Here is a 20,784-nt window from a genome sequence, read left to right as displayed (position 1 = left end):
AAGAAGGAAAGGGAAGGAGACGGAGACAGGGCCTCTGCGGCCCCGGGAGGGGAGATGATGCCCCGCAGTGAGCGCTGCTCTGTGGTGGGCACTTACTGTCTTCATGCCCACGATGGACTTCTCCACCTTGGTGACATACGTGACGTGGTCCTCATTCGACTTGAGCTCCTTCTGCTGAATCCTTTCGTAGATGCCGACCACCAGCTCCCTGGGGATGTCAGCCCCGTCATCCACACCTACGGCCATGGAACGGGGAAGGGGAGGGGTGTCAGGGGCCTGGAGCCAGAGAGGGGGCGCCCCCTACCTGACTGCCGCTCCCGAAGAATGGCCTTGATTCTGTCCTGTCCCCGCTCCGAAGCCTTCAGTGGCTGGCTCCCCATACCCGCTAAAGTAGGGATGAACTCCTTCGCCAGTCACCAGAGCTACTACCCTAGGGCCCAGCACATGCCCCCAGCGCCCCCTCCTGCTGTTCCATAGCCAGAGCTTCCGCTCCCCCCTCCCAGGCCTCCTTCCCCATCTCTGAACGCGGCCTCTGTGGTCCTGCCTTTGCTCCCCCGGTTCTCCCGTCTTAACAACCTCCACCCCAGCCCCGCCAGGAGCATCGCCAAGCATCGCTGTGTCGGTCTTCAGGCCCTCCCCTCCCCTCCGGTAGGGAGCATGGAGCTCAGCGATTAGTTGTTGAGTGGTGACAAGATTCTCCCCTCGCTGGGAGCACGGGGTGGCGGTGGTGGGTGGGTAGTGAGACATTAAGTGAAGGACAGGAGGGAAGCCCCCGTGGTGGTGCTGTGAGGAGACCGCCACCCATCTCCCACTTCACAGTGACCTTCAGACTCTGGTAGCAAGAAATACCAGCAGGAAATATACCAACACGAAAACAACTTTCCCCAGAAGGTAGAAACAGAGGCAATAAAAAAAAAAAAGTCTTCTTTCTACTTTTTCTAAATCTTTCTTTAATGATTATACACTCCTTTTTTTTAAGAGGGAAAAATTAAAAATAAAACATCTTGGGCTTCCCTGGTGGCGCAGTGGTTGAGAGTCCGCCTGCCAATGCAGGGGACATGGGTTCATGCCCTGGTCTGGGAAGATCCCACATACCGCGGAGCGGCTGGGCCCGTAAGCCATGGCCGCTGAGCCTGCGCGTCCGGAGCCTGTGCTCCGCAATGGGAGAGGCCACAACAGTGAGAGGCCCGCGTACCGCAAAAAATAAATAAATAAAATAAAATAAAACATCTTGGGCAAGTGCTCTCCAAGGAGTTTTCCTAAGTGCCGAGAGGACATTACACCTTCTGTGAGCGGCCCTCTGTATTGACTCTGTTTCTCCCACATCTGAGTTTGGTTCTGAAAGTCGGGCACCCAGGGGCCTGGAAGAAGCCAGGCTGGGGGCAAGAAAGAGCAGGCCAGGGACTGAGCACACGGGGCTCCCAGGTAAAGACGGCAGGTTGCACCCCCTCTGCTCCTTCTGAATGCCCTAGAAAAGGGAATTTTTTTTTTTAAAGGCAGAGACGGGGGAAGAGGCAGTGGCACCAGGGGACCTGGAAGTGGGTGAATGAGTACATGGATCAGCAAACCTGGGAAAGAAGACACAGAAGCCAGCAGAGAGGTTAGGAGGCTCAGAAGCACCAAGCGCTCTGGAGTTGGTGCAGCCCCTGGAGGTGGAGGTGAGGTTGGGCTCGAAACAGGAAAGCCAGTTGAAAATCAGTTTAAAAGGCAACTAGACATCCCCGCCCCTTCCTCCACCCCAGTCTTCTGATGGAGGCTTCATCCTCTGGAAGGGATGAACCAGGAACTCTGGGCTGGGGGACCCCAAGCCCGGCCAAGGGTGGGAGTCTGTGCTGAAAACTGGGGGATGGAGATGATATCTACGTATTAGGAGACCCTCTCAACCCATTTCCCACAAAGATCTCGGAATACCGGCAGACAGACTCATACCCTCTGGGCAACAGACTGGACATTTCTCTTTTGAAGGAGCAACCAGCACAAGAGAAAATATCTAAAGAATCTGCAGTCAGGTCTCCCAGTGAAACAGCTCAGCTAAATCTTGCTGTGAGAATGTCCATCAGTCAGCAGCCCCATACACGCTCAGAGTTTTAATCAGCCTTTTAGTGGTTCACTGTTAAATCTGGACGGACAACCAAGTTTTATCAGAAAAAACACCATACCTTCAGAGATGCGTAAGAAGATACTGCATCTACAAAACAGGAACAAAATGCTATAGGAGAGGAGCACTTAGCAAAAAAGAGTTATTGAAAGTGAAAAATAAGATAGCAGAAACGAAAACTTAGTAGGAGATTTGAAAGATAAAGCTGAGCGACATCTTCAAGAAAGTCAAACGAGAAGCCAAAGATGGCAGATAGAGAGCTCTAACGATCAGAGGCTCAAACTGGGAGTTCTACCCCCTGAATACTAGGAGTTCCAGAGGAGAGTATGGAAAATGGAGAGGGAAAATGATCAGATACAATATTTAAGAGGAGTTCCCACCTGAAGATAAATTCTAATTAGAGATATTGTACATTGGAGTATATGTACGCAGTTTTCCAAAATAATACAAGCGTATGCGAAGATGTCCAGGCAGTTGCCAGATGGGGCAGAACTTCTACACTTTACAGAATTTTTAACACTTTACCAGTAGGGACGCAAAGGAGTCTGTACAAATAATTTGATCTGCAATTACTATTTGAGGTTAAATATTTTGTGAATATTAAATTATCGGGTCTATCTGTGAGTTAACCAACAACTGGATACAGCTGAAAGTACCAACTGATTTTCTTTTCTGTTTCTTCCAGTTTTATTGCTATACAATTGATATACAGTACTGTGTAGGTTTAAGGTATACAGCTCAAGGATTTGACTTACGGAGATGATGAAACTGTAAGCAGCTCCTTTGGCCCTCTTCTGTTTGTTCATCCCTGTATTCCTCAGACCTTCATCATAAAGATGAGATCACTATGCCACATTCAACCTAGTCCCTGATTTCTGCTTTACTAAATGTACAAAATGCCTTGCTCTTAACCTGTTGATCCCTTTCCTGGATTAGAAGGAGTAAGAATGAAGGATTAAGCAGTTAAAGAATGACTAACTCTCTACCCCTAGGTCCCCCTTAGTAAATTTGCAGGTGGACCCCGAGGGCACAGGCGGACCACGTGGGTCAAAGAATCCAGTTGCAGACGGACCACCTGAGCAACACAGCGTCCCAAGGAAAATCAGGAGAAGTCAGCAGGTCTGCATGCAATGGAAAAATGACAAAGAATCTGACCTCCTGCTTTAATGATTAACTGAGATCGTTTCCCCTTTTTCCCTTTAAAAATTGTCATGGTTGAGCAGAATCTTCAGAGTTGGTCTCTGGACAGAAGTCCACCTTCTCCCCAGATTGCCGGCTTTTCTGAATAAAGCATCTTTCCTTTCTATGAAAAAAAAAAAAGTTCCCACAATCAGAGGCATGTGTTTCTAGACTAAAAGGAAGAACGTAGTACCCAGCACAATGGATGAAAGAAGGACCATAACAGGGCACATCATGGTGAAAATTCAGAACACAAAAGACAAACAGAAGAACCTAAAAATGTTCAGGGAGAGTGAAAAAAACATAAGCAAGAGGTCAGGGATTGTAACAGTGGCAGCACTGACACCTAAAAATCAACGGAGCAACGCCTCCCAAATTCTGAGTTCAGTGTTTCCAACCGGGAACTCTGCTCCCAGCCAAAGTTTCAATCAAGACTGAGGACAGAAAAAGACACATCCAGACATGCAAACTCTTAAAAAGTTTGTCTCCAGTGTACCTTTTCCCTGGAAGTAAACCAAAAACGAGGAAGCGATGAAACCCAGGAAACCTGAATCCAACACACATCAGTTAGGAGACGACTTGGCTGGTAAACACCATAAAGCTTATCTCAAGGCCCTGCTCGGGGCTCTTCTCTCCTAGGTCGTGGAGCAGGAAAGGGCCAGTACCACCCAGACAGCAGCCGTGGTGCCTGGGGCCCGGAGGTCACCCAACGGACGACGTTCCACAGAGGGCAAGGGGCATCGCCCAGGGGCCCTTGCCACTTGCCGCAGGACAGTGGCAGCAGCTCCTGGAAACTCCCCCGATGCCTGGCATGCTAGCAACTTCCCCAGGGCCGCTCGGCGAGACCGGGCCCAGAGAGCGGCATGCAGTGCCCTTGGCCACCGGGGTGACGACCTAGCATCGGGGCTGAGGCTCCCGGAACGACCCAGTCAGCGTCCCCGCTCCTCCCGCCGCCGCCCCTCTACCTCGCAGGTTTCGGATGAAGTCCTCCAGCATCATCTTCCGGTCGGGCTTAATGTTGGGGCTGTACATGTCGGTGTTGAGGAGGATGACGGCGAAGGCCAGGATGAAGACGGTGTCCGGGTTGTGGAACTGTCGCACCACCTCGGGGTTGCACATGCAGTAGCGCTGGCTGTGCGGGGAGACACGTGAGGGTGCTGAGGGCCCACACCCTCCCTGAGCTCCAGCGACGGGGGGACCTGGGAACGTGTCCAGCCCTCCGATGGCTTAAGCCCAGGGAGGCTCCCCCTCCTGCCGCCGACTGCCGTCTGCCCCGTACCTCGGTCCCCATCCCCTCCGAGGGGACGGGGCAGCTGTCACACACCCAGAGACCCCCGGAACCCCACTCCCGGCCCCGTTCCAGCCTCACACAGGCGCTCAGGAAAGATGTGCTGGTCGATGGGGACGGTGAGGTGACTGCAGGGAGAGCCCGAGGGGTCTGTCCCGCATCTTTGCTTCCCTCCCGGCCCTCCAGGGACTCCTGGCCCCCAGGCTTACAGCCACCCTGCTTCCCCACCCCCAAGTCCCGGGTGTGTGCGAGGGGAGTGGGGCTGGGGAAGGGTCCCACCTGAAGGTCTCTATGAGCCGTTCCACCTTCTGGGCCTCGCCCTGCACGCGGATGTGTGCCTGGAACTTGCGCAGGGCCTCGTCCAGCTCCATGGCAGAGAAGTCCATCTCGTCCACCACGCAGCTGAGGCCGGGAGGGGAGGGGGTCGTGAGGGGCGGGGGCCCCGAACCTCGCTCCACCCACCAGAGCTGGGAGGAGGGCGTGGCCCACCCGCTGGCTGGAAGCCCCACCCTGGTGGGGAGGGGGGACTTGGTGTCTGTGACCAACAAGGGGGGACTTACCCTACCCACCCCCAGGGTCTCCTTCCACCGCCCGCGAGGACCCTCGTTACACCTCCTCCCACCCGACGGCCCTGCGAGGCACCGCCTGAGGGCCTCCCTCCCACCTCCGTACCCTGGGGTCCGGGGCTGCGGCCAGCTGTCCGAGGCCCCAGGGCCAGGAGGCTGAGCCTGCTGCCTCCGAAAGCAGGTCCTTTCCTCTCAGCCCCAGGGTGCCCAGAGTCAGGGGTTCAAACGGTGAACAGTGCTTTCTCTTCTGTCCTCTCCAAGGCCTCTCGGGGCCTTTCTCCCTGGTTCCGCCCCGTTTGGGAACCTCCTCTTACACCAGCACCCTCCCAGGTCGGAGCGTCTGCAGACTCCTGGGCCTCCCTCCCGAGGCCCTCCCAGCCGCCGGCGTATCCACGCTTCCCCTCCCCGGGGTGCACCGCTTCCAGCGCCGTGAGCAGTGGGCCCCGTGCCCCTGAGGGCCGCAGGCCCCCCCGTGCAGCGGACATGTCGCCTTCTGCACCCACGCGCTGCACTGCGCTCCTCTGTCCTGGTCATCGTACACCTGCCCCACCCTGCCCTTTCTCTGTTCCCAAAGCCCGTGGTGGACGCCACCAGCGTCACAGCCCTGGACACCACTGCCCACCTGTCCCACCCTGAGCAGGCCCCAACTCCTCCGTGATCAGCTCTGGGGCTGCCTGCGGCCTGGGAGACTTGGGGGGCCCCGCTTGACCCTGGCTCTGCTGTTGGTTTTTAGGAGAAAGCAAGGAGCCCCCGTGGCGGCAGTCAGGCCCCTGGTGGTCGGCGGCCCCGCCTCCCCCCACTCCTCTTGGGGGGAACAAGGAGGAAGGGGCGTCCCGAGGCCACCCAGAGAGGGCAGGGCCGGGGGCTCTTTCCCCCAGGACAGGGCAGACGGCTGTCTGCAGGCTGGGAGCCACACTCAGCTTGGTGAAGCCCGGGCTTCTCTCAGGCTTGGCGGCCTCAGTAGAGGGTGGGGCAGGGACTGGGAGATGGGAGGCAAGGACCTGGCCCACGGATGGGAATGGGCTGCGTCTCGGCACCTGAGACAGACAGCAGGTCCAGCAGGCGAGAGGGCAGCTCCTGTCACCTCTTCCCTGGGCCATCCCCAGGTGAGGGAAGGTGAACTCAGGGCAGCATCACAGGGCCCACAGCTGCGTGTCCCCCAGCCCAGCACAGCCAGGCCAGGAGGGACGCATCGGGCACGACTGAGCCAGACAGGATGCCGGGCGGAGGGGGCGAACCGGTGCGGCAGGAGGGCCGTGAGCGGGAGCCGGGGAGGGAGCCAGAAACACAGAGACAGCGAAAGACACGGGGGTAGAGAGTCAAGTGAGAGAGACACGGAGGGAGAGACAGAGACAGAGAGCAAGAGTAAAACAGAGACAAGAGGAGAAAGAGGGAAAGCCAGCCAGAAGGGAGAAGGCAGAGCAGACGAGGGGGACGAGGCTCGGCCGGCTGGGTGGGGCAGGCCTGGTGTGCAGCAGCGGGCAGCCACACTGCAGCCTCTCGTCCTCGGGCCCCGCCGACTCCTGCAAGGCCCAGGCCCAGGCAACGGGCCCCAGCCTGGCCACCCCTGACACACAGGCCGGCTGCCCAGAGGACCCAGAACGGCCCTGATACCCCCGGTCTGGGGTCCAGGACTTGCCCCTGTCAGTCCATCCATCCCACCCCCGACCTGGCCCCCCTGCACGACTGTGAACCCCACGGACCCGGCACCCTGTGTCCCTCAGTGGTGTCCCTCCCAGAACCTCTGTCCATGGACTGTCCCCCATGCTCTGGACAGGGGCTGACCCCACGATCGGCACCGAGGGAAGTGGCGGGAGGTGGCCGCAGAGCAGCCGGGAGCTGGCGGACGTGCCCAGCCAAGCACGGCGGCCGGCTTTCCAGCCCTTCACTCCGGTGACTGCTGCTGGCCGCTCCAGTAACAAGCCGGAGAGTCAAGGACCAGAGCAGGAGACTCAGCCGGGTCGGAACGCCAGCCCGCAGAGCAGGCAGCAGGCTACACCACCCACGGCGCGGGCTGTGCAGGCCTCTGCGGGCGGACACCTGTGCCAGGGGCTGGGGAGGCTCTACAGCCCACCTCTTGCAGGACCCCATGGCAGAGCCTTCAGGCAGCCGGTTAAAATGCAGGGCCCCGGCCCTACCCCGGATTTACCAACTAGACGATTGAGAGCAGTGCCTGGGAATCAGCATCCCTCAAACTCGCCAGCCGATCCTTAGAAACTGAAAACGAATGGCTGAGCCGAGCGCAAGGTCGGGGGGATGCTTTTAAAATGAGAGCCTGGGAGCTCACGGGAGCACGCGTGTCCTCTCGGCTCTCAGGGGCTGCTTTTGTGGTGGGGTGGTGAGGGAGGGAGCGCGGGAGGGAGAGACAGACAGCCCCACCCCTTCTCCACGGCACGTGCGCATACACACACACGTATGCGCGCGCAGGCGCACACACGCACGTACATGCGCACGCGCGCGCGCGCACGCACACACTGATTTCCTGCCTTGCTCCCTGCAGTTGCCACCACAGGCATCGCTGTTTGATGGGCAGGTGGTCTGGGGTTGTCAGATCTTTGAGAAAAAATCTAGACGTTTTCTGCAAAACCCCCAGAAGCTGTCTTGAGAGGCGGAAAGACACTACTGCCTGCAAGTCGTTTCCTGTCTGTAGAGCTGGGGGTTGGGCCAGGTGACCTCTTGCCCCACCGTGACATTCTCTGATGAGGACCCAGACCCAGAGCCGGCCCACAGGCAGTCTCTGGAGGCTCTGCAGATGCTTGCAGGCAGCAAGGGAGGGCAGCGTCGTTTCTGGCTGGCTTTGGAATACAGCTCACACGACTGGCTGCTTCTCCCCGCCTCCCAGGGAACCAGTGCCCTCCTGGGGCAGGTGGCCGGGCCGAGGCCATGCCCTGGTGGACCCTCACCTTGTAACGGGGGCTCCGTCATCCAGGAATCACTCCCCACGGTCCTCGCCCCTCTGCACAGCGTGGCTCTCCTTTCCCTCCCTAAGGTGCCAGCCTGCACCTGACCTTGGCTCTCTCTCCTCTCCTCTCCCCGTCTCCCGTTCTTCCCGTGTTCTGCAGATCACTTGCACCTAAAACCTCCCCTCCTGTCCGTCTTCTTCTTCATCACCCTGAAATCCTGCTGGGAGCAGACTGCTGGCAGTTCTCCAGATCCTCTGCCACCTCCACCAGCACAGCCAACAGCCCTCTCCTCTCTGATCACCTTTAAGGTGAAAAAAATCATACGTTTCTGGGTGGTCGTTTCTGGTGTATAATCTCCCTATTTTACAGAAGGTAAAACTGAGACTGCAAAGGGGCTTGCTTGGTGTTCCCTCTGCTAGGGAGACCCTCCCCAATCTACGCCAGTGGGCAGCTCCCTCTGCACCTCCTTCACTGAGTATTTTTTTCAGTGCTTCACTAAGTGGGCAATGACTTCATCTCCTCAGTCCGGTGGGATATTAAGCATCATCCTGTTATTTTTTACTATATGAGGAAACCAAAGCTCACGAGAGAGCTGACCTTGCAGGGGGCACTGCACACATCGCACTCCTGGCATGTTCCCTCCCGGGGGCTGTTGCTAATGCATCTCTCGCTGGGGGCTGCTCTCACCCAGATGCCTGGTGGGACCTGTGAGGGCCCAAGGAGGGGCAGTTGGACACATCACAGAGTCACGGGTGAAGGCCACTCCACTGTCAGCAGTCACATGAGGCCATGTGGCCACCCTGCAGTTTCTGAGCTGGCCTGGTACACGGAGCCCACAGCAGCGGACCAAACCCCTGACCCCCTACCTTCTGCCTCCTGGGGCTTTCTCTGACCCCCAGTAGCTAACTTGCCCTCCCCCTCCCTCCCCCACCCCCCACCCACCCCCCTGCATGCATTGAGCACCTCTGCATATGCAGCACTGTGCTAGGGACCTGGAATAAGTGGCAAACAACACAAACACAGATCCTGTCCCAGTGAGAGAGACAGGCATTAAGCGCAGAGTCAAAAATAATTATTTTGGGCTTCCCTGGTGGCGCAGTGGTTGAGAATCTGCCTGCTAATGCAGGGGACACGGGTTCGAGCCCTGGTCTGGGAAGATCCCACATGCCGCGGAGCAACTAGGCCCGTCAGTCATGGCCGCTGAGCCTGCGCGTCTGGAGCCTGTGCTCCGCAACGAGAGGCCGCGATAGTAAGAGGCCCGTGCACCGCGATGAAGAGCGGCCCCCACTTGCCACAACTAGAGGAAGCCCTCGCACAGAAACAAAGACCCAACACAGCAAAAATAAATTAATTAATAAACTCCTACCAACGTCTAAAAAAAAAAATCTTATTAAAAAAATAAATTAATAATAATAATTATTTCATTATAATCGTGACAAGTTCTGTGCAGGGAAAGGACAGGGTTTTGAGAGGGGACAAAGGAGATGTACTTTTTATTGGTGTGTCCAGAAATGCCTCTTTGGGGATGTGACATTTGAGCAGAGACCTAAAAGATGAGTAGGATCTGATTAAGGGAGGGGGAGGGGTGGGGGAGACATGATAAGATCCAGTTTGTTTTAAGATGATTTCTCTGGTGTTGGGCGAGAATGAATGAAAAAGGAAGGGCAGGAGCAAGAGAGAAGCAGGGGGCCATCAGGATGCACCTACAGAGGTTCAGGCTAGAGACGACGAGCCCTGGCTAAGCTGGAACAAATTGAATGGACCTGAACAGACCTGAACGGACCAGGCCAGCTGAGAATCTGAGAGACATCCTGGAGGGAGAACTGATGGGACAAGGTGATGGAAGGAATGTGGGCGGTAGGGAAAAGGAGTCGGCGGTGAGTCTCAGAGCTCGGGCATGAACACCTGGGGGCCTGGTGGTACTAGTTTTTGAGATGGGTGGACATACATGCTGGAGAGATCGAGACTTCAGTTTTGGACACATGAAGTTGGAGATGTTCTTTCATATCAGTTTAGTATCTACCCAATCATCGTCATTAGCACCCAAAGTCTTGCCTTTTCTATTTTACAAATTAAAACCCAGCCTCAACCCTTCTTTGCTCTGTAGTCACTAATTCTTTTCTCTACGCCTCTTTTTTTAAATATTTATTTATTTATTTATTTATTTATTTTTGGCTGTGTTGGGTCTTCGTTTCTGCGCACGGGCTTTCTCTAGTTGCAGCGAGCGGGGGCTACTCTTTGTTGCGGTGCACGGGCTTCTCATTGCAGTGGCTTCTCTTGTTACAGAGCACAGGCTCTAGGTGCGTGGACTTCAGTAGTTGTGGCACGCGGGCTCAGTAGTTGTGGCTCGCGGGCTCTAGAGCGCAGCCTCAGTAGTTGTGGCGCACGGGATTAGTTGCTCCGCAGCATGTGGGATCTTCCTGGACCAGGGCTTGAACCTGTGTCCCCTGCATTGGCAGGTGGATTCTCAGCCACTGCACCACTGGGGACGTCCCTCTACTCCTCTTTGGAGCCAAACTTCTAGAAGTCATCCCTACTCATGCTATTTCCACTTGCTCAATCCCATTCACTTTTCAACCCGCTCCAGCCAAGCATCTACCCCAGCATTCCATTAAAACTCTTGTCAAGGCCACCAATGGCCGCCATGTTGCCAAGTCCTGTGGCGCCAACGTCTGTCCTCATCACACTGGCCTCCTGGCAGAGTCAACGCAGTTAAAGACTCCCTTGGAACACTCCTCTCTCTTGTTTCCATCCCATTGCCCTCCCCTAGGTTGACTCTCTCCTCTCCGGAGGCACCCCTCCTCCATCGCAGGCCCTCCTCCCCCTGGCCTCTAACTCAGGGCTGCCCACCAGGTCCCTTCCCCCACTTTACAACCTCTTCCTAGGGGCCTCACCCGTTCCTATGGCTCTGAATGCCACCGCGCACTACAACTCTTAAGTGTAGCCGTGAGTTCACCCTTATTATTTTACCATTAGTCACTAACTAGTTAATTTTTGTTGTTGTTGTTGTTAATCTACAGTGTTCATAAGAGGCCCCCTTAAGTAATGGTGCTCCTAAGCGTGGATGAGGGCTGCTGAGTGCAAAGGTCAGTCCTGGGGCAATCTTCACAAGGCCACAGGTTGTGCTGGCATCTCTCGCAGGAAAGTCAGGGTGGACATATTTTATGTTTTACCAAGTATTTAATATTTTAACTTGCTCTGAGTAAATATTTGATAATGTCTCGTTTGAGGAATTCTTCAGATGAAATGTCACCACACCCAGCATCGCTCTCCCCTCAAAGCTAAAAATATATACGTGTTTATTTGGTATAATCTGTACGGATTACTCCGGCGGGCCTGCAGCAAAGACATATTCACACACAAAGATCTAGTGTTCCGAATCCTCAGCAGCCCAGGAGGCTGTTTGCTGTGACCGGCCACCTCTGTTCTCCGCCCACCCCAGTCACCAGGCCCTGCTGCCTCTCGCTGCCTCTGGGCTCCACCCGCCTCTACCCTCCCTGCAGCCTCTGCTGAGGGTAAGGGCCTCATCATCTGGCCACAACCGGTCCTTCAATAGCCTCCGAACCAGCCTCCCTGCCTCCAAACCATCTTCCGGAACAACACTTCTAGGACGGCCATTTGGCCCCGTCACTCACTCCTCTGCTTATACTTTTTCGAGGTTTCCCACACCCCTCATATGAAGCCTGAGCTCCCCAGCAAAGCACGGCCCTGGCTGCTCCCGGACTCTCCTGCCCCTTCCGCGTTCTCACTCCAGCCCTGCAGCCTGGCTCTCCCGCGGCCCCAGGTTTGCACACACTGCTCTTCCTTCCTGCCGCCCACCCCCAACCTCCAGGTCTGCCTTCCATCTCTCTGGAATCTTCCTGGACCTCCGCGGTGCCTCTGCTGTGTCTCCCGTGTCACCCAAGCATCTGCCTGTCCTCCCACCGTGCCACGCGCTCCCCGACGCCTGGAGTCGGTCTCTGCATCCCTGGCGTATGTATAAACTCAGTAAACATTCCTGGGGTGGATGAATGAGTGAGTGACAGACCAAACTCAAGAATGAACGGGGCTGTGAGCACACGGTCAGCTGGGGAAGGAGCCCTGCGGCCGGCGCCTTTGGAAGCTCTGCCTGGTGGCCCTGATCGTCTGGACCTGACCCCTGGACACGGCTGCCGAGGGAAGGGCCCCGTGGATTCCAGACCACGGGCAGCGAGGCGGCCTGGAGTGCACGTGCTTCCCATTTCCTTCAGCCAACGACGCGGGCCAGTGAGTGCTGAGAACCCGGCGACCTGGCCCTGAGAGGCAGCTCCTGACGTGCTGTCTGGACCTGCCTCGGAGGGGCCGCTGACTGGGGGTGATTGCGGAGGTGCTCTTGCTGGGGTGGGGGGCTTCTCCTTTCTGTGGGTTTCTGTGGCAAGTCCCTCCCAAGGGCTGGGGAAGCGTAAGCACAGCTGTTCCCTGCATCTGTATAAACAGGTACAACCTTGCAGGAAGTTGCTCGTTAACACATCCGCGTGTGGCGTCAGTCTGTGTTGCAGGGAGATGAAGCGGCGCACACAACTGTGATCAAAATGAATTTCGCCATCTCCACTATTTTCTTTTTTAACGATAGCAAGACAGTGTCTGGCAGACAAAGGAACTGGTTGGGAGCTGAAAATAGGTAGTGATAGCAGCAGGGATTTTTAATTGTCTGGAAGAGACAGCAAAGACCTGGAAGGTGAGGTACAGGCCAAGGCCGGGAAGAGGTGTGTGCGGTGCCCATGTGGGTCTCTGCTCCAGGCGGAGCCGGGGCCAGCTTTCAGGATTAGGATGGAAAACGAAGCTGCCCACCGCCACGAGCTGGAGGAACCCGGGTGTTACTTCTGCCGTTCTTGTCTCATCCGATTCAATTAAAAATGTCCCCACCCGCCAGGGAGTTATTTTTGTCAGTCGGAACTCATAACGAGCCAGACGAAGGTCGAGGCTTTCTGGAAGAGTGCAACGTGGCCAAGAAACTAGAGCAGGAGGACCTGCCAGAGTCCCTGGTGACAACACGGGGACAAAGAAAATCTTGTTTGAAGTCCTCAGAAGGGATGGCGGCTGGTGCACCTTGAAACCGCCCCCACACATCGGGAGTCCGTGTGGACGCGGAGGCTACTACCCTTTTGCTGGGCCCGGCAGCCCCCGGTTCGCCCGTGGTTCTCAAACCTGAGGGCGCACCAGAACCACCCAGCTGGCTGATCAACTGCACGGAGCTAGGCACCACCCCAGGGTTTCTGAATCCAAGCGTCTGGGCTGGAGTCTGAGGATCGACGTTGCTAACGAGCTCCTGGGCGCTGCTTCTGTTCGGGGGACCAGGCTTTGAGACCCACGCTCTGTGCCAGTGACAGGGGTAGGACGGGAAGAAGTCAGGCCTTTGGTGTCAGGCACCCTTGGGTTTGAATCTTGTCTCCACCATATAGGTCTTCAGTTCAAGTCACTCAGCCTCACTGTGCCTCATTTTCCCCATCTCTAGAATGGAGCTAACACCTAAAACGTCCAGTGGGCGGGTGGGGCGGGGTGGTATGGGTTTTAGAAGAGACAATGTATGTAAAGCTCCCAGTTTATAACAGAGCTTAAGAAATGAGGTTCTCCAGGGCTTCCCTGGTGGCGCAGTGGTTGAGAGTCCGCCTGCCGATGCAGGGGACACGGGTTCGTGCCCCGGTCCGGGAGGATCCCACATGCCGCGGAGCGGCTGGGCCCGTGAGCCATGGCCACTGAGCCTGCACGTCCGGAGCCTGTGCTCCGCAACGGGAGAGGCCACAACGGTGAGAGGCCCGCATACCGCAAAAAAAAAAAAAAAAAGAAAGAAAGAAATGAGGTTCTCCAGACTTGTGGTTGCCAAGGCGGGGGAGGCGGGGGAGGGAGAGGGATGGTTTGGGAGTTTGAGGTTGGTAGATGCAAATTATTACATTGAGAATGGATAAACAAGGTCCTACTGCACCTTGCACAGGGAACTATACTCAATACCTGCAACAAACCATAATGGAAAAGAATATTAAAAAAAGAAAGTCTACATGTGTATAACTGAGTCACTGTGCTGTACCGCAGAGATCGGCACAATATTGTATATCAACCATACTTCAATTAAAAAATATATATTAAGAAAAACAGAAACGAGTGTTCTCATTAGGGACCGAATCGGAGCTGACGTGCCCCGTGAGTAGGTAGATCTGTACTTCCCTCTAGCGCAGGTGTGAAGACTCTTTCCTTCATCGCCAGTGAACTCGCCTGAAACTGCATCATCAGACCCGTCAACTGTTTAAAACATACATCTATCAGAGAGAGGAAACTGAGGTAGCTCAGATCAATGCAGATCTGTGGATCAGTTTCTCAGCTCTGTTTTCTTCCCAGATGAGAGGGTTGGGGCCCAGCAAATAAAGGTGAGTCAGGGATGGGATAGCATCTGGTTCAGTTCAGTTACCCTGCCCCTGGCCTGGGCACTAGCCATTTCTTCTCTCTGGGCCTCAGTCCCTGGCCGGGTAGAATGAGAGAGCTGGACTAGCTGACCGTCTAGAGCATTTCTCAGCACCACGATTCGCAGCTGGGCTCTGACAAGCACCGTAAAGGCATTCAGACCACACATCTGTCGGGATGACGCACAAGGTAGGATGGTGTGGCGTTTAGGGCTCAGGTTATGGACCTCTCTGCCAGGCTTCAGGTCTCAGCCGCTGCTCAGCCCTGGACTGTGGCAAGCGCCCCACCCTCTCTGTTCCTCTGTTTCCTTTATTTGGTGCAGACTCCCAGCACTGGCCTCACAGCGCTGCTGGCAAGATGGTATGCGGCTTTGCACGTAAGGTTCTTAGAACCGTTCCTGCTGGCACACGATACACGCTGGATGTGTGTGAGCTGCCTGCTCGCTCACAGATGGCCCTCCTGAGAAACCCGCGGGGAGTGACTCCCAGGAAGTCCCACTGCAAAGAGCGGCCAGTTTCAGCCACACCTGAACATCACGCAGGATCCAGAGAGACCTCTCCAGAGCTGGGCCCTGGGTACTCAGGAGGGGAATGGGTGGTGGGTACGTTCATTTTTGTGTAAAAGTCCAATTTCTATGCAGCTGTGACGAAGCCAAGAGAGTCTCAACTCTGGAGTTTTTCACCCCACTCTGGGGTTCCAAGATCTCCGCATACAGGAGCAAATGATTCTTTTAAACGCCAATGACTCTCTCCTGTTACGTAGAATCTCTCATCTCTGTGTGTGTGCGCGTGCGCGGTGGTGGGGCTAGGGGAAAGGGCACTGGAGAGGTGAGGGGTCAAGGTCATAAAACCCAAAGACACCACAGTTAGAAGAGACCCCCTCCTTCCATTCCTCTGAGTGGGGGGCAGCATCAAGTTTTCAGAACAGTGGAAATAGCCCCCAAAGTCTTCTATCCCTGCCTGCCTCAGCCTCTCTCCAGACCCGTCAGACCCGTCAGAGTGGGCCTGGGCCCCAGCCCGCTCTCCCCTGCCCCATGGATCTCCTCAGGAGCAAGGCAACCCTTCCGAGGCTACACACAGACGACACGCAGGACCTGCTCAAACCATTCCTTCCTAGCGAGGCGAGGCCAGAGCCTTCCAGCCTGCGGAGTTTGACAGACAATCTGTCTTCATTTCTCAATGTCCCCTAAGAAGAGCCAATCTGCTGCACTCTGGCCAGAACATTTCCATGGAAATGAAATGATGAAATCCGACTACAACGTCAGACTCTAATATCTAACAAAGAACGGGGCAGACACAGTGAGAGAAGGAACGCCCGGGAAACTTTCTTCTGGCTACTCAACCCCAAAGCTGCCCTTCCTGCGTTTCCTTGGAAACGACAGATGCCCTCCGCGCGGGTGTGAAGATCACCCGGGCCGGGAAAGAGACTGCTCACAGCCAGCACACAACGTTTCCCCATCCGCTGGCCTTCAAACCTGCTGAAGCGCGCATTTCAGAAAGGAAATAGAGCAGAGGCAAATTTCCCAGCCACGTGAAAACTGACAGCGAGACGCTCGCAGCCCCAGAGAATCCTGATCTCCGCTGCCCTTTGTCTCCCACTGCCCTTCCCCCTCAGCACCAGGGGAGGACTTCCTCCAAGCTCGAGGTGGTCCCCTCCCTTCCCCGGAACTCTGTCTCAGACCAGCCCTGAGGAGTGGGAGGTTTCCCTGTGTTGGGGGAGGGAGCCGAGGGGAAGGGGAGGCGGGAGGGGTCTAATGCCCTGTGCTTTTAAGTGGGAGAAATAATAATAGAAATAGCTGACATTTTAAAAGAATGTACCAAGCCTCAGGCACTGAGTTAAGCACTTTATATGCACTTAAAAAAAGTTAATTCCTATGACTGGGTCTATTATCCCCATTTGACAAATGAGGAAATTGAGGCTGGTTTCTCCTAAAACAAACAAACAAACAAAAAACAACCGCCAACGACCAAAACACAACACCTTCCCAGGTCAACACTGGAATGGACGTGGCCCTTTGAGCTCAGAATGCCTCATATTATTATTTGATAAAGCCTCGTTGGATACATTCTTTCTTGGAATGGGGCATCCATGGAACCAGGACACAAAGGGGTGGAGGGTCAGCTTCCCAGAGCACCGAGGGCCTGACCCCGGAGGCAAATGTCATCACCGCATCTGTGATGCTCAGAGGTGAATCAGTGGCTGGGACAGATTCTGCTTGGCCCAGCTCCTCCTCTCTTCCTGTCCCCCCAGGCCCAGGAGTGGGGGGAGGGCCCCATCCCTTCCCCTCCCAGAGACTTTCAGCCTCTCCCCTTCCCATCTGGCTGCATCATGGAGAGAGCGGTGGCTTGGGCTGTCTCAGTCTCCAAGGGGACGGGTGATTTATGTCTTTTATTCAGCAAACAGCTTTGTACAGAATGGATACGACAGGCTGAATGTCACCGGCGGGGGCGCGTGTAGAATCCCAGTGAAGCCTTCCCGGCCTGGACACACGGCACTGGGTGACTGTCACTGTGTGTTTTCTCTGGTGGGAGTTAGGAAGAGGCAGTGGATCCTGAAAGGTTCCGAGAGAGCTGGCTTGAGTGGCAGGGAGATACCAAAAACCCCAGCATCTTGCTGCCCTGCCAGTGCCTGTCTCTTCCTGCTTCTTCATCCTCTCCAGGTACCTCGCGGCAGACAGACCAGGCCGTCGGCGCGCTGCAGACCTGGGGGAGGAGGGCTCCTTTCCGTGGAGCTGCCACGTGCAGGCCGTCTGCTGGGGCCTCAGAGCCCAGGGCCTGCACGGCTGCAGAACACAGCACGAGGGACTGAGGCGTTCACTGTGGCAGAATTGGGGCTCAGCTCTGTACTCGACGCCCCCTAAGCCCACAGTGCCCACTGGAGGCTCGAGGGCCCCTCACTCTCTTTCCACGTTCCTCCTCGCATCTCTCCCCGTTGAGACCTGGGTCTATAATTTCCCTGAGGCCACGAGCCAGGCCTGTTCCTCTCCCCGCGCACCCCGCCCCGACACGTACACACGTGGGATGCCCAGTGCAGCCCTATTCCCAGCATACAGTAGGCACTCAATATTTGCTGAATGAGTGGTGAATGGCCATCTCGTTCCCCCGTGAACGCTGGCACCCCAGCCCCGTCCTGGAGCCTGAGGGCTGCTCTGGGCAGCTCTGGCAGGATGACAGAGCTTGTTCAGGGCAAATGATTTTGCATGACGCCAGGGTGCCACAAACGCACTAAGGATTAGGAAAGACGATACATTCACTGGCGCTGGAGGGACCTCTGAGATCACACAGCTCAACCCTCTCTCTTTGCAGATGAGGAAGCCTGGAGAAGTGACTTGCAAGCGCTCCAGAGCGTGTCAGGAGCAGAGCAGGGGCCAGAGCCGGACTCTCGGGTCCAGCCACTCTCCTGCCCGCACACTGCCTTCTCATCCAAGCCTGAGCCCGCTCAGCCGCGAGCCCTAGATCCCAGCCCACCTCCCCTCTCGGCACAGGCAGCAGCGGCCGGTCTGCATCTCCAGCCCACACGATCGCCCAGGCAGGATGTGGAAATTAGTCTCCATTGTGTTGCTCAGCACACCCCGGGCTGCAGAAACACCGTGTGTTCCCAGAGCTACAGATCAACAGGGGCCTAGCAGGTCAGGATTCCGGGGCCAGGCCACATGGGGTCTGGAAAGGCAGAAGAGAACAGACGAGGCAGTCAGGGCCTGGGAGTGAAGCAGTCACCCCTGCCCCAGAGCAGACGGGCAAAGCCGGGTCACCCAGGGGATGTGGGGCAGCAGGAAGGAATGAAGCCATCCGGCGCAGCAACTCTACTCCTTCGCCAGTGGAAAGGGGACAAAGGCAAATGAAAAGTTCATGCCGGACAGATGAACCAGATAGAGGAAAACAGGAAAGGAAGGAGACGGAACACTTGATCTTTCTCCTCTTCTGCCATTTCCTCAAGGCATCCCCTCGGGGCACCCACACAGCAGGGGTGGTGCGATGGGGAAGGGGAGCCAGAGGGAGAGGGGGAAGGTAAAGAAATGCTGTCCATTTAGGGGTTTAGGCACTCAGAACACCAGCTCTGGGAGGAAGAGCTGATTGCCCAAAGCCACCGAGAGTCAGAGGCAGGAGCTGGCTTCTGTCAACTAAGGGCCATCAGGGATTTCACGGTCCCTTGAATGGGTCCAAGCCCCCTCTCTTCTGACTGCACTCAGGTAACAGCTATCCCATCATGAATTTAGGAATGTGACAGGGATTCCCGAGCACAGCAAATCTCCCCTCCTAACCCAGCCCCTCCCACCTGCAGGCACGGAAATGCAGGCCTGGAGAGCAGACACAGCAGCGGGGCGGCTCCATATAGAGAAGCCAGGTGTCTGAGTGCCACCCAGGGGACACTGACAGGGACTCCGGGCTTCTACGCCCTGAAGCAGGAGCCCCCAGCCCTCTGTAGCCCTGGCTGCTTCAAGAGCAAGTACGATAGGACGAGGTTCTCCCAGGACTCCTGCAGACTGTACCCAAGGAGAAGGGGGTGGGGAGAGAAGTGGGGAGGGCTCCTTACAGAATGGTGACCTTCGAGAAGGAAGTGAGCTTGGGGCGGGGGCCCAGCAGAAGAGAGGAGGGGCATCGGGAGAGGCGTGGGGAGAGACGGTCCAGAGCAGACTTCACGGAGCCTCGCCCCCTCTCTGCCAGAGGAGAGGGGGCTCCAAGGCCCTGCCCCTCCACCCCAAGGAATGCTCCCCTTGCCCTGGGGCTCGCCTACCTATCCACAGCGCCACACCCAAGAAGCAGGGCGCTATAGCAAAAGCGGCCCCCTCACCGCCAAATCCCCCACCTCCTGGACTTCAACCTTGGTGGTCAGTCTACCTTTATGGAATCATAGTACTTTCTGGCTCTAAAACCCCTCAGTCTAACCCCTTCTTTTTCTGCCTCATGTTTCCCCCACGATATAAAGCGGACACTCAGGGGCTGGGGGCTGGACGGGTGGCAGGAGAGGGTGCTGAAGGGCCGGTCCCCCAGGCGGAGATGGCCCCAGAGCTGACGGCCTTCTTTTTTCAGGTTCACTCTCATGCCTTTTGGTCTCCCTTGACCATTTCTGTGCCAGCCCCAGCCGCGCGCGTCCCCAGCGCCAGCCGCGTCCCCATCCACAGCGCCTACAATGCCTACGCGGAGGAGCACCTTGGCTCAGTAAGCGGCCTAATGACTGGAGGGGAGGCAGGTGATTGGCTAAGGACCATGGGGATGCTGGCTCCTGGACCAATCAGGAAGCCACCAGGACTGGAGCCAGGACTTCTGGGAATCCACCCAGACTTTAGAGGTCCTGTCCTCCCCGTGGCCTTCCCCCGCTGAGGTCCCAGGCCGCCCAGGAGATCCGGGAGGGTGGGCCAGGAGGGCGGGGAGGAGCCCGAGCGGGGCACTCACTCGAGCACGTCGCGGTTGAACTGCTTCTTGCTGTTGCCCAGGAACTCTCCGATCATCTGGCGGCTCAGGCCCTTACGCTGGAGCAGGAAATGGGCCACTCCGATGGGCGTGTCGGGGATGAAGCCTCGAGAGATCAGGAACTGGATGCCCTTGTCCGGGTTTCTGGGGGTGGGGTGGGGAGGGGAGGAGGGGTGGGGAGGGGAGGAGGGGTAGAGAGTGAGGCAAGTCTCCCCATGACGCCTTTCCTCCCTTTCTTCCTGCCTAGGGAACCCACAAAAGTGCCTGGAGGTCCTTGGGCAGAATTCCCAGGAAATGTCAGCATTCCTTCCACTGCAGAGGGGCTCCCCTTAAAAAGCCCCTCTCGCCACGTTCTCCTGAACCTCCCTGCACAGGAGTGAAGATGGTGCGGGACTGGGGAGGTCTGGCCAAGTAGATTCCAGAGCAGGTGGAGAGGTGTCCCTTCCGTCTTCCTGCCTCAGTCCCACTGGATCTGACCCTGAGGTCCCCCAGCCCTTCCTCCCACCTGTATCCTGCTGTCTACACTCAGGACCCACGCTCGAACCGGGAGGGCAGAGGAGACTGGGAAATGGAGGTGGGATCTCCTACCACACCCCTCTTCCCTGTGTGTGGCAGACACAAGAAAGACCCTGCTCTTCAGGGTTGACTTTCCCAGGCTTGAGTCTGTGTGTGGGTGTGGGTGTGAGTGCTGTGTCTTAAGGCCCATGTGCTCCCAGCGCGGTCTGCAAATCCATGCTGCTCCCTGAGCTGAAGCTTACCGGTCCAGGAGAAGATAAGTGCAGAAATAGAGGCTAAGCCTTTAGCCCCTTTTATAGCACGTTGACATTTTCAGGACAACCAAGCATGTGACTGTTTTTCTAGCAACTCATTTTAATTGTATTTTACAGAAGTGTCAGCCCACAACATATTGGATAAAAACCCAGAC

The 20,784-nt window shown here is 56.4% G+C and overlaps 1 protein-coding gene and 1 long non-coding RNA gene across 6 annotated transcripts in view; one reads left to right on the top strand and one right to left on the bottom strand.

Moving 5' to 3' along the window:
* IQSEC3 (IQ motif and Sec7 domain ArfGEF 3) overlaps positions 1 to 20,784 on the bottom strand; it is a 36,251-nt gene that overhangs the window by 12,806 nt on the left and 2,661 nt on the right. For all 5 annotated transcript variants that reach the window (XR_012324569.1, XR_012324568.1, XR_012324570.1 and 2 more), the window contains exons 2-5: positions 19,842 to 20,003; positions 4,845 to 4,967; positions 4,243 to 4,409; positions 97 to 236 (exon numbers count right to left, since the gene is read on the bottom strand). Coding sequence is in view for 2 of the 5 variants with exons in the window: in XM_073789172.1 (XP_073645273.1) it covers positions 97 to 236; positions 4,243 to 4,409; positions 4,845 to 4,967; positions 19,842 to 20,003 (592 nt within the window). In the remaining 3 variants the exon portion in view is untranslated. The remainder of the gene's footprint in view (positions 1 to 96; positions 237 to 4,242; positions 4,410 to 4,844; positions 4,968 to 19,841; positions 20,004 to 20,784) is intronic.
* LOC141275921 (uncharacterized) lies at positions 18,531 to 20,010 on the top strand. Its single transcript, XR_012324580.1, has 3 exons — positions 18,531 to 18,894; positions 19,479 to 19,607; positions 19,883 to 20,010. It is a non-coding gene; the product is annotated as an uncharacterized lncRNA (long non-coding RNA).

This window comes from Tursiops truncatus, chromosome 11 (genome assembly GCF_011762595.2).
Source record: "Tursiops truncatus isolate mTurTru1 chromosome 11, mTurTru1.mat.Y, whole genome shotgun sequence".
In the NCBI taxonomy this organism is placed as follows: Eukaryota; Metazoa; Chordata; class Mammalia; order Artiodactyla; family Delphinidae; genus Tursiops; species Tursiops truncatus.
Note: the sequence above shows the minus strand (reverse complement) of the source record. Positions and strands in the feature narration are given on the sequence as shown.